At 40.0% G+C, this 14193-nt stretch overlaps 1 protein-coding gene across 1 annotated transcript in view; it reads right to left on the reverse strand.

Annotated features, from left to right (window-relative positions):
• Positions 1-14193, reverse strand: part of LOC118100907 (dynein axonemal heavy chain 9) — a 130459-nt gene that overhangs the window by 35160 nt on the left and 81106 nt on the right. The window contains 9 exon segments of the mRNA XM_047338422.1: positions 693-815; positions 904-1139; positions 2964-3152; positions 5205-5324; positions 6434-6628; positions 8208-8278; positions 8281-8434; positions 8963-9142; positions 9759-9839. Coding sequence (XP_047194378.1) covers positions 693-815; positions 904-1139; positions 2964-3152; positions 5205-5324; positions 6434-6628; positions 8208-8278; positions 8281-8434; positions 8963-9142; positions 9759-9839 — 1349 coding nt within the window.

A 14193-nucleotide genomic window follows, 5' to 3' on the forward strand; every position in this document is an offset into this window, starting at 1 on the left:
GTGAAGGATTTAGCAGCACTGAGCGGTGAGGTTGCAGATTGCATCCACGCATGTCGGAGAACAACAGATAACATCAGGTAACAAGAAAGACCGTCTCTAGAGCAAATGTCAGCTTTGTCCATTCTGGGCTACAGGAGAAACATGGCGGTGGAACAGGGCTGACTCTATGGAGGAGAACCCTCTCTCTATCTAGACATAGAAAGGCTCCTTCAAAGGTATATTCACAAATATATACTTTTTTAAGTCATAGAATTTAAGTAAAGTGAATTTACTTGTCTTGATTTAAATTGCATAAACCATGTATCTATATTTTAAAATATAGTTTTTTAATTCAAAGTTTTTGAAATTGACCTTATTAAATGATGTGCTGCAAACAGTCATTAAAATTAATGTTAATGCATTGGTACTTATTATTACACTTGAAAAAATAGGGTTAGGGTAACTTTTATAACCTTTCGTTATATTGTATCTCTTAACATACTTTCTCACTACAATTAGTGCTTTTTAAACAAGCTTGGATTTTGTTTGTAAAACTTGATGAATTGATGATTTTTGGGTGAAGGAAACATCAAAAATGAAACTTTCAATACTTCCATAATACTGACGCATTTCACCGGGTACCAAAACAATACTGACATCAAATACCCAACAGAAAGTTTCAGAATATAAATAACTTTTGTAAAACTGCTTACCTGCCCTTCTTAATGGTTTCTCTGCCCAACAGAGGTCCAAGAACAGGATCCATTGTTTCCTCCAAGTTCTCTATCAGAACCGCGTCACCTGCTGCCAGTGCTCTTTCCATGGCATCCAGGTATCTGTCAGGGCAGAACAGCAGGAATTCATGTATCCCAAAAATCTTTTACCAAAAGTGACAGGTGCACATTTAACCGTGAAGCCTCTTACCCTTTCTGTCCGATGCGGACGACACGCAGGTCCTCCCCATATTTGTTTTTGATCCACTTGATGCCCTGCAGCTGGGGGTCCACCATGAGGGGCCAGCGCTGGCAGGTGGTGAGAATGGTTGCGTTCTCAGTGGACATCCTGTCAGCAGGCAGGCCCTCGTTTTGCCATATGGCGATGTCAGCGCTATCAGTCAGCATGGTCAGAGGGTCCAGGTCAGGGGTCACCGGGATGGGAACCTGACAGATGATATTGATGTTTGAATCATGTGTATTACTGTTAAAATCTTAAAGTGAAGCAACGGTAGTCAGTCATACATGACCACATCCATGTTTTCTTTTTAACTTCTATCCACTAAATCCACAAATCTCAGTCTGTCTGTTTGTGGTACGCTGATCTCGAGAACAGTTCATCTTATCGGCTCACACTTCACATGTGTAGTGTCGAATTGGTGCAATTTGGACACTTAATAAACACTTTGAATAAACAGTCGGCCAATGTTCTGTAGCAACGGTGGCTGGGGCTCATCGACGTAAGTGATTTTGCCAATCATGACAGACGCAACAACAGCTGATTCTCCAGTTCAGGGTTCTGTGGACTGAGTGAAGGTGAACAGCTCTTTGTGCAGCAGCTGTGGCTTCAGGGTTCTGTGGACTGAGTGAAGGTGAACAGCTCTTTGTGCAGCAGCTGTGGCTTCAGGGTTCTGTGGACTGAGTCCTGCAGCAGCTCTTTACTTGCTGCGGCTCAATTACTGCAGGTAACTTTTATAGTTTCAGAAAGAAAGCTGCAACCAGCATCACCACAGGCCAAGCAAACAGCCCATCCCAACCAGGCATGTTTACAACAGCCACTGCGTTAGTCTCCTCAAACACAATAAAGTGTGAAGCTAAATGTGTCTTTGACATAAGCATTTACTGACCTGACACACACTTTTATCTAAAGTGACAACACTGAAGCTCCAGTACAGGAGAATTTGTGCTACATCTCTTCCACAAACCAAATTGTAAGAGATCAGGTAAAGAAATGCAGTGAACGTGCACACTAAGTGCTAGTTAGGCACACAAGTCTTCAAGAGATCCATAAAGACAGAGAGGAATTGACAGTATTTGGGAACTTATTCCATCATTAAGGAACTACACACAAGAACAGTCTGGACTGTTATTGACTTGTGTGCAGAGATGGCAACGCCTGACAGACTAACTATGGGAAAGTTTCCTTTACACGGATAAATAGACAATTGTGATACAATCTGTAACTGGAGTGATCCTGTTTACGTTCTTTCATTCAGCATGATCGACAGCAGTGATTGCAGCAAGCAGCAGGTTTGCAGTGGAGATGGTTTTGTTCGATGTGTGACTAAAATAAAGAGAAGATAACTGAGCCTTTCTTCAACTTGATTAATGTGCTGCTCTCTTTACAACAACCTCCACCAGCATCACACACTTGTGGGAGAAAACAAACAGGCAATGCTGATCATCACAGTTCCTGCAGCCTCCATGTCAAGGAGAAAATAGTTCCTTTTGTTAGGGACTATTTTCACCTGTGGATTAATACTCAGTAAGAATATCTGACAGGTAAAAAGGTGTTGATGAGAAGTAGATTACTGAGCCCTTCCTGCCCTTACTTGAAGAATACACATGGTATTTTAAAATATTAATTATATTTATGTAGCTCTAACTATTACTTCTAACTGTTGTTGTAACACAGTACTCTGAATGCACCAGCATAATTAATACAAACAATCATACATGTTGAAATCTGGATGTCACATTCATGAATGTTGCCCCATTAATTCAGATGAAAAGCATCAACCATGTTTTTTTAAAGCCCTAAAATAATCGTAGGTCTCTTTGACATTGTTGTTGTTTCTGGTGCATACTCATTACATGAGGCAACAGTGGGAATTTACTAAATTAGCTGGGATGTTATTGTTACGGATACTTGAGTTTTATTGTATAAATATGTTTTAGTGACTTAAGGCCATGTGTGTGGACGAGAGGCTCAAACGTTTGGCAAAATATCCGCATTAGTGTGAACAGGGCATAAAAAACTAGGCCTCTCACCTTCAGCTGGCTGAAGTAAGACCTCCACATGTTGTCCATGAGATGCAGTCTGTAATGTTTGGTGAAGTATCCCAGGTAGGAGATGAAGGCAGTGATGATGAGGACATCCCCGCACAAAGTCCTCTCCTGTTTCTTGAAGTCTTCGACGGCCTCCGCCCAGCGAACATTCTCCGACACCAGACCTCCCACCTGAAACGCAGACCAAGAGATTTCTTTTTTAACTTCACTGCAGCACATTCCCAGTGGAATATCCTGTAAAATCAAATCTAAATTAATCTACGTCTGCTGTCGTCGATGCACACGCTCATGAACAAAATAAAATCTCCAGAACAACAAGTCCTTGTTACCTTCAAGTCCTTTTTTATTAGGTTTTCATATCCTCTGATCACCTCCCTGCTCGTGTACCAACACCTCCTTACTGCAGCAATGATCCAATTTCCCCCCCAGGGATCAATAAAGTTCACCTTAATATCTTATCTCTTCTAAACTTGAGAGGCCCCACACCTTGATACAGACTCTCGCTTTTCACTGCACATCGTGGAAACACTGCACACTTGAGCAGGTTCACTGCATTTGCATTGATATTAAGTGATTGACTAGCAGACGAGTACAAACCCTCGTTCTTGTTTTGCTCTCGTCGGCCCTTTGGAAGCTTCTTTTGAATAATTGTGATTATAATACCAACACCCAATTTTGTATTGCTGCTGTCAGCAGGAGATTTACACACTGGCAGATAGGAAGGGATTTATGAAGGCTGTATATGTGAGTGCATGTGTGCAGACATAAATACTGTGTACCTATGGAATAGACAGCTGAAATAACAAGCAGTGATAAAATAGCTGTATATGCAGTAGTACTTTACTGTATATGTGTCTAAAAATACAAGTTTCTTAAAGGGATAGTTCATCCAAAAATGAAAATCACTCACTACTCACCAATATGCCGATGAAAGGTTGTATGAAGTGTTTAAGTCTATAATTTGTGGGTGAACTATCCCTTAAATATGTTATTTTACAAAGATATCCACATCTCGTATTTGGAAGTTGTGTGAAATCTTCTATTCTACACAAAATGTAAGTAAAAAGGAGAAAATTTAAAGTATCCATTATGCAGTTTAATGCCCCTCTGTACGTGTAATGTTACAATACAGCATAACAATATTTATATTAATGTGTAAGCAGTATTTTAATGTTACAACTCAATCTAGTTTTACTATTGGGTGGTTTAATCTAAAGCAATGCAGCTATCTTATACTGAAGGTACAGGTTGCATGTAAAACCTATATCAGCTACTGTGGCTTGGATGGTAACTCATCTGCTTTGAGACAAAAGAATAAATCCAAATAAATAAATGTGAAGGTAAAATATTGCTTTGTTAAGTAACAACAGGTAGAGTAGAAGTAGCATAAAATGGAAATGGTCTTCCCACGATTGGTGTGTGTCTAACTTTGGCCGGTCTCAAAATATACAAAATACAAAACAATTAACATTTCTAGAACAATATCTCAACTATGCACCTACATTAACCAAATTGCATGATTTATATTCAAAGAGGCAGCTTAAAAAGTAGGAAAATTGCATTGTGCGATATTGATATTGTAGAGACAGTCCCTAACTTTAAGTATAATATTAAATAATTCAAAGGTCTTAAAGGTTCCTGGCTTAAATATGAGATCATGATGTGCAACATCAGTACAACTTTTTTCCTCACTTAAAAATAACCCTGGTGAAAACTGGTTTATCAAACTGAAGACTACAGCCAAAGTGAGTCCATTTTCTGTGTAACTTCATCATGTAGATTCCTGTTGCTTTGGATAGAAGCAGTTCACTTTCACACTGCACAGACAACCACCACCTGGATGACTCCAGATACAGATACAGATGTGAATCTGTTAACATTACTTTGAGCTTCTTTGTGTATAATTTTTAGGTTTATTTTTGGACATTAACAGTCCGTGGATATCTGGGAATCGTGGCACCACTGTAAAGTAAGGGTTCAACTGATTGTTGCAAGTGCCTGTGCTGTCTGTGTGTTTTGATTTGAATGAGTTATGATTGAAAGGAAATTGACATTTATGGGGAAGGGAAGGGCTGAACAAATATTCTTTCCATTAATACCCCTAAACAAGTACACAAATATATGATATCATATATGAGAGAGGGAGTGTGTAAGAAAGTGTGTGTGTGTGTGTCTGTGAGTGTTAAAGGATGCTCTGTGTGAGACCACTGTTCCCCTCCTCACCAGACGGTTGGCCAAAGAAATGGTCAGAGCGGTTGATTCTGCATCCTGTTGGCACTTGAGCTTGTCTGCAGTGGCTTTCTCAAACTTGGCTGTCAGCTTCCCCAGGTTGGCATTGAGGAGCTGATAGGCCACAAACACACACACACATACGAACACACACACAGAGATAAAGAGAAAAATTGGCAGTGGTTAAAATACGGCATGGTCATAAATAATCCTCAAAGACAGGAAACAAAAAGGACTAAAGTCTGTCTATGAGAGAAACTTGGGAGTGTGTGAAAAGTTGGGTCAAACTTATGATCCCTTCCGCTATGGATTTACTTGGCATATGGAAGCAATTAGCACAAGGACAAACAGGATTAATCGGTGGTGAGGCACACAGGTTCAGTAGATTCGTTTGAGGATTGCTAATTCCCCTTGGCTCTGAACCCTATCTCCGCTCAACCGATCTGACTGAGGGCTGAAAAATGACAGCAAGAAGTCCGACTGGGTCTTATTAAGAGTCGTCACTCTGCTGGTTGGATAGAAGCAGCAGAGTCCCGAGCACCACTCTCTGTGCTGGATGTCAACGCCACTGAGAAACAATTATTTACAGCTGCTTTTATCAATAGTGTTTTTAGGCTGATGGATTTGGTTTTAGATTAATGAACAGTAAAAGCCTTTAATGGCCCTTACACCAGCTTTGTATTGATGAAATGCTGCTGCTCTGTCATTACTGGCATAGCTCATGTGTCAACTGTCACTCAAGCCTTGATAAAATAATTCATATCCTGAATGTGGGCTCCATCTTATAGCCTCTGGTTGTTGTTGTTTTATTTTGTTTCATTTCTGTAGCATCCAATTCTTATTATACTGCATATCTTCAGGGTTTGATAGAGTGTTGATCCATACTGATGTCTCAGAAAACTTTCATAGCTTGGTGCTGAGATTACTGTCTTTCAGAAGTCATTTTTCAGCCCACACTCTTTTGCACTAAAGTCAGTTTACAAACTAAACATTCACTGATGCAAACATTAGTGTCCTGTCAAAGAAAAGACTAGAAAGCAAGAACAGCAAATCTTGTATATATATATATATACACTGTACATACAAAAACATATAAAGGTGATATATATGTTTAAAGAACATATAATCTGGATTTTAGATATTGAAATTGTATTACTTTGAAACAGAAAGTTGGTATATAGCAAATAAATATCTCAACAACTCAGTGCAACACGGTGGCTCACATCGATCTTGGTCTTGATGGCAGCGAGCTTGTGCTGTGCAGCAGCCAGCTCTGCGTTGGCCTCGCTCAGCGCCTTACGCTTGGGCTCCACCTCGCAGAAAACCTCGTAGAACTTGACGATGTTTATAACCCAGGAGCACAGACCCGCCGCTGCATTCGACTTGGAAGCCACCAGATCTGGTTGGAACTCTGGGTCCTGGAGGCGAACAGATGAATCCACACATGCGCAAATGAAAAATATAACATCATCAATTTGCAGTCAGAGTGAGACAAGGGGCTGAAAGTAAATTTCTACATTGCCCTGCACATGCAGAAGCGACATATTTGCACGAAAAAAACTTAGTTAAGTCCAGAATGTCTTTCTGACATTTGTTCTACTATATATATAAAAATTTAAATATACATTCAGATTTGATGTATTTCTCTGCCAGGGACAGACAGCTACACAGCTAACTACCATCTGTAATTGAACTCTACATAAATGAAGTAGTAACGGCAATCTAAATCCAGTCATGTTGAAAAATGGTAACACTGACTAAACTAATCTTGGTAAAGTAGTAACTACCATCTAAGCCTATGACTCTAGGGAAATTCACACAATAGGCTGTTAGCGAACAAAAACCTTTTCGAATTATAGATTTATTCATCATTATTTAGGCCAGTTCCTCGTGGAAATGTTAGCAAAGAAGGTTTCAATTTGTTTGCATCACACATCTAATGCAGAAACTCACACATTGCCTTCAACTGACACTGGAGCTAATGTTGCTAAAAGCTAACACAGGATGTGTTATCACAGAAAAAGGAAAATGTCTGAGAAAATCTTTTTTAACCTTGAAAGAAAATCTTCTGTTGGTTTTGTTCTGGACATACAGAACACCACCAGTTCACATTGTATGATATCACATGACAGTAGACTAAGTTACATTATCCTTCAAATGTAAGTATTAGTCACTGCTGGCTGAAAACTGTGGTGGTTTTTGTTGGCGTCATAGATTCACTTTGCTTTCTTCCCAACTTGCTTGTAACAATTGAAGAATGTTAAACTGGTGTGTATCTTTCATTTGCTGAAATTGACAATTAAACTTGCTTTCTGACATTTGCTCTACTTTTGCCTATTTAGCCTACAAAGATTTAACGTTTATGATTCAACACATGCAAGCAGCAGTGGTTTCAAATGTGTGTTGGCCATTGTTGAGAGAGTTAGATAATAGTGAATAGGATGATAGATAACAGTGAATAAGAAGCCGAAACAATGAATGTGAGTCAAACACCAGCTAAATATACAAGGACAATAAACTGACAAAATTATTATAACTGAGGCAGCAATATCAGCCTGAACCAAGTTTTCTAACATTAGCTAATTATCAACCATAAGTTTACAGAGTGAGATTGGAGCAGAAAAAGTCCAGAAGGCTTACTCACCTGTTTATTAGAAAACCGTATTAAACATGAGAAACCATGAATGTCTCTGGAAACTGAAGGTAGGTGGTGTTCTTGGTGAATTTAGACACAAGTTAGGTTTTATCTGCTGCACTGACATACCTTGTTTCTGCTCCAGTGAACTTCATAATCAGGGCGGCTGTTAAATTTGTAACGCTTAATTAACTGGTTGATTTTCTCTGGCTGTCATTTGGACACTCAGCAGCCATAATGTGGTACTCTCATTGTAATCATGCCCATGCTAAATGTATGACTTATTAGTTGAGCTTGCCCAGCAGCAGACATTGCACACTGCACACTGTTAGTGTTGACTTAATGAATAAGGGCTAACTCACCTTGAGGTAGGGCTGAATAGCTTTAAGGCAAGTATCTGGGACGTTCTCTTTGTCGAAGTGTATGGCCGAGCAGCAGCGTCCACCTTGGCCATCATCACCTTCGCAGCCTTCCAGCTGCGGTCCTTGGGGACTTTGCCACGAGGCGCCATCAGGACCATGACGGCTGCAGTGACATTCGTCACAGCGACCACTGGAGAGCCGAACGACTTCAGCTCTGTCAAGTTGTTCTGACATAGAAAAGAGAGGGAATAATGGATGGAAATTAAAGAGCTATAATTGAGTTTGAACAACTGCATATCCCGGGAAAAAGAGAGAAAAAGGAAAGGATTAGAATAAAGGAAGAAGAACCTGTGCTGACTTTGAGAAGACAACAGAGAATACTAATTAGAGCTCTAAGCAGTGATTGAACTGTCGGTTCTGCTTGTTTGAGCAGAGAGCACCTTTTAAACAGAGGGGGTTTTCTAAAATCCCCTAGGCTGCTCATAAACCTACATGGGATGCAAAGATGAAGCGAAATGCCTGCAGAACATAGAGAAGACATTATTTTCGCAGAGACCCGGCTAAGTCCTGTGATTCAATAATCTGTTATACAGTTCAAGGCCTATGTGGACATAACCTATTCCACTGAAGCTGGGAAAACGAATTCAAACAAAGGAAAAAGAACACAAACCCTCTTAAACACAAACAAATCCAGGAGAGAAAAGTATGATTGAGCAAATCAATAAGACACAGCCAAGGATAAGAGAGTAACTGACCTTATTAAGAGTGTTAAGGGCTTCCTGAGCAGCTAGGAGAGCTGGTTCTGCTTTGGCCAAGTCCTCCTCACAGTCTCTCTGTGTGCCGCTGACCACCACAGCAATGGCTGCCACCTTTTCCTCTTCCTCATCAGCTATTGCTTTCTCCTTGGACACCTTCTCGGTTTCTACACCGACCACCTATGGACAGAACACGGAATTTATTGATGGTTAATGGTGCAGGTTCAGACACAGGCTCAGCTTTCACAGCATGGATTCGTGATATATGATGTAAAAGGTCATCCAGTGGTCAGTTTTAACTTAAGAAGAGACAAAGGGGGAATCTAAGTAACTTGTGCAGTGACAAAATCTGCACCAGGCTAATTCACATTTTCTGACAAACCCTGATCTGCAGCAATAAAAGTTCAGCCTGCAAAACATTTAACATGCAAATGTTTATTCCTCTCACCTATCAGATCTAAAGCTAAAGCTTAAACAGATCAGAGGCTTAAGTCCATGTTTCTCTGAATTTCTCATCTTGTACTGAGCAGTTTCTACATCAGACACCAGAAATCTATCAATGGATTATCCAGACTGGCGGGGACATTTGTGGAAGGATTTTGTTTAATTGTAATTTCATGTCTTCATGCAACAAAACTAACTTTGTTAGCAGAAGAAATCTCAGAGACAGATATGACAAAACCTGGACAAATAAAACCAAACCCCAGATGACACTAGAGTCAGTGTAAGTGAGCAGAAGCCAACACTTTGACTGACAGTTTCTGCAGTGTTTCTAAGAGGGAGCACATGTTCTTGCCTGAATCAGCTTGTCAGCGTCCTCGTTCTTCTGCTTGAGTTCCACTTCTTGGGCAGCCAGCTTGGCCTTGAGGTCGTCCACCTATCAGAGAATGAGACATGGAGGCCAGGAGGTAAGAAGATGTAATGGCTGATACTACAGCCGTGTGCGTGGATCAGGATGAAGGAACTGTAGATCATATACACTAGACTGTGGCTCAGGAAAGTCAAACAAATAAGCTTCACAAAGGGTTTAAACCTGTACGATACCAGTTTGTGCCCTGCATTGTGCCAGGATCATGCACATGACCTTTAATCCATTAGTTAAAATGTTTTTATTCTGTCCAAGAAGATAAAGAGGCAGAAAAAGACGAATGGTGTGCATATCGGGGAAAAAAGAAAGAGATTTCAGTTTTTGATTTTTAACAAGTTTGCAAACAATTCTAAAAACACATTTTTACTGGATCATTTAGAGTGAACTGGTTGGCAAAATGGCATTTGTTTATATAACCTATGTTATTTTATCGATTTAAAAGCAATTAAATTGTAAATTACTCATGTATTGTTACATTGTTAACTATTCTTATATTAGTGTTATCAATTTATGCTTTTTAATACTTACACTAAAATAAGTGACTGTGAAACATTCAAATCTTTTTTTGTGTATTTTCTTGAATTGCAAAGAATGTGTATATCATGGCCATTAATGAATTTATTACTATCTTAATGAAGGCAGTACTGAATGACTGATTATATCAGTTTAGGACTGTTTTGTGCTTTTGATCGCTTATTAACATTATTGTTATTATTGTTCGAGGTAGAACCTTTCTCTGTATGTGCTGGTTTATTGTTGTTGTTGTTGCTGCTGCTTAAATTGATGTGAGCTGCAAAGAGCAAGAAACATAAAACTTGGTTCAATAACTGGACATGATATGCAAATGCTTCAAGAAACATGAGACCAAATTTGAAGTGCACCATGTTAGGCCTGAGCTCCATAATTATACCTTATTGGGAAAGATTGATCCATAAACATGGCTGCCACAAACCAATCACCATAAAATAATAAAATAGTTGGTCGATTTCTCAAGGCCATGTTTGGGACAGAAATTCCACTATTTTGTGCATATCCTCTGAGGACAAGCATTACACAGTACATAAAGTACTTGACTGATGAATGTGGGCATGGCCGGCTCATCCATATCGGATACGACTCCTTCCGTGAGCGGGAACAAGCTACAGACATGAAACTTGGCACCAATAACTGGGAAAGAAAGGCTAATGTCTGCCAAATATGATTCTAATTGACCTGATGGGGGCAATATAATTAGCAGTCAGCGAAGTGAAGTTCTGAGTTCCCTTGACTTCATCTGCAGTACGTCTACAACTCAATAAACTCTTCAAACAAGCTACTTAGACAACAAAGGGCCCCATGATGGAATCGTAGCTCCTTTTATAGTAGAAACTACAGTTACGTGAAGTCTACTTCTTAGATTTCAACTGTACTGACACAAATTTGGTATAAAGCCTTATGGAATCTTAAAAACATGTTTGATATTTACGATTCGAGATCAGAGAGGCTCCGACTCAATCGGTAGCTTTAAGATTATTTTGTAAACCCCCCACACTTCAGGATTATTTTGTCACATAATCAGCCGGGAAACGCCCCCGTGTTGGAGGAAGGGACAAATCGAGAGTTCAAAGTTCAAGGTCACAGTGTCCTCACAAAATTTGTTTATGTTTTTCTTGAAGGTGAATTCTTAAGATCAGCTTGAGAGACTGTTTTCAAATTTGGTCCAAACATTCACTTTGACTCAAAGATGAACTGATTTGATTTTGGTGGTCAAAGGTCAAGGTCACGTGAGGTCACATTGTTGTGAACGTGATACATCAGGAATGCCTCAAAAGGAAATTCATTACATCTAGCAAAAACATTCACTTTGACTCAAGGATGACCTGATTAGAATTTGGTGGTCAAAGGTCAAGGTCACTGTGACCTCACAAAAACAGCTTTGGTCTCGTGAACGAAACATCTCAGCAACACCTTAAGGGAATTTGTTCAAGTTTGGTACAAACGTTTCAAGAGGAACCGATTATATTGGAGAGGTCAAAGGTCACGGTGATCTGGACAAAACTTTGGTCCGTTGGTCTGGACTAAGGCTTTAACACCTGTTATTTAGATTCTGACAAAAATGAATAGTCTAAAGGAACCCACAAGGTAGTCTTGAAAGCCCCTAAAAATCACAATAGTATCTTTCATTGCATTACCCATTCTCTCTTTACATAACCCGACCATTAGCTGCAAAGCATTGATTTTTCCTAAATCCTTTGGCGGAAAACAGGACAGTATTTGTATTTCCATCAATGAGCTCACCAGTGCATTTACAGTAAGATGTTATTTACTACATGGACATCTTTTTTCTCCATGTGATGATAAAACAAGTGTGTGATAGTTTTAATTAGATTAAAGAGTGAGACCTAAGTGTCACGCCTTCAAAATGCTTAGCACTGCTTGTGGCCTTAATTTTATTTTCATTGTTTGTATTGTTGAATCTTATGAGTAAAACAATTGCTGATAAGCTAAACGGCAATTTAATTGAACCCTAAAAGTCTTCTCAATCCTTCAAAGCAATAAAGAGGATTCCGTGGCTCAGGAACGTCGAACAAATGAGCTTCACAAAGATACCAGTTTGTGCCCTGCAGGATTGTGCCAGGATCATGGATATGACCTTTAATCCATTAGTTAAAAAAATGTTATTCTGTCCAAGGAGATAAAGAGGCAGAAAAAGATGAATGGCGTGCATATCGGGGAAATAAGATAAAAGCTTTAGGATCAAGAGCAGCTATGAGCAAACACACACACACACCCGCACGCCACACACACACACAAATACACACACCAAGGACGGCCATAAAGAGAAATTAAAGCTGTTACGAACTCCTCATAACTCCCCGACAAATAGGGCTCTGCATTACCGTCCGACTCCGTCAAAATGTTGCACTGGGGAAATAAAAACAGACTGTTTTTCATGCTTGTCTTTCAGCTAATTAACAAACAGGAAATCAGGCCGCGGGGAAGACAGTTCTTTCGGGGTTGCGACGATTCCACAGAAAAGATTCAGTCGAACATTAGACGAGCACCAAGTGAGCCATCAACATGATGAATAGGCGGGGGGGGAGACAGGAGGGGGAGGAGAAGGGGGGGAGAGGGACAAACTAATTGGTGGGAAACATGGGTGAGATTCAATACATCTGGGCTCGTGTTTATCTACTGCAGATGGAAGTCAAGCAGGAAAACGTATCTATCTGCTCCTTGTCAGTCTTTATAAAGCAGCCGACTACTACAAAAGCTACTAGTACTGCTACTACAAATTACTACTACTACTGCTACTGACACCACTACTAATGATACTACTTCTTCTCCTGCTAATAGTTTCTGTTACTACTCCTGCTACCACTAGCAATGCTACTTATCAACTTTTACTACTACCACCTCTAAACTTCTTTTTTCTACTACAACATCTAAATACCTAAATTACTACAACTGCTTACTGCTACTATTACTATACCTACTTCATACTACTATCTCTACAACTGCTTCATACCAGTATAACTACAATAGTCTAAAACCACTATTATTATACCTGCTTAATACAACTATAATGCAACTGCCTACTACCACTATTAAAACTATAACAGTCACTATACGTGACTAGTAATGCTAGTATTGTGCTTCTATTAATACTATGACTGTTGTTATCTTACCATTAGTATTCCTCCAACGTCTTACTACAACTACCACTGCTAGTGACTGTAGCTGGTAAACACATACTACTGTATATTACTAATATAACTAGTCTTCCGTTGGCATTAAATGATACACACATTACTAGTCCAGACTAAAGCAGCCTCAGGTAGGACACAACCTCCACAAAGTTAAAGAGGGAAAAAAACAACATGGAACTAATGTGTCCTCTGGGGAGCGGATGACTCATACAGCATCTCCTACAGTCAGCCCCCACACACACACACACACACACACACACACACACACACACACACACGCACAACGACGCACGCACACAAAGACACACAGATCTTTGCTTTAACCCTCCTGGTCCTTGTTTATCATGACCACAGCAGCCCCTGGTGAGCCATGGATCCTCTTGCACAGAATGTTAAATAACAGTACTTACAGTTGTGTGGCCATCAGTGTGGATGCACTAACAAACACTGGGTGCATTAATGGTGTCTTGCTGCTGTAAAGTGTGTGCTCTCTAATTAGAGGACTCCTCAATTACCATACACCTCCTCTTTCTGTATGTGTGTGTGTTTCATTCCTACAGTAATGGGAAAGCGGTGCAATGGGAAACGAGCACAGGACACCGTGGCGTTCAACACCCTGACGTCACCTGCGTGTGAGAGGTGTTTATGAATGTGCGACTGTGTGCGGGTGGCAA

The sequence above is a fragment of the Hippoglossus stenolepis genome, chromosome 21 (assembly GCF_022539355.2).
Source record: "Hippoglossus stenolepis isolate QCI-W04-F060 chromosome 21, HSTE1.2, whole genome shotgun sequence".
Taxonomy (NCBI): domain Eukaryota; kingdom Metazoa; phylum Chordata; class Actinopteri; order Pleuronectiformes; family Pleuronectidae; genus Hippoglossus; species Hippoglossus stenolepis.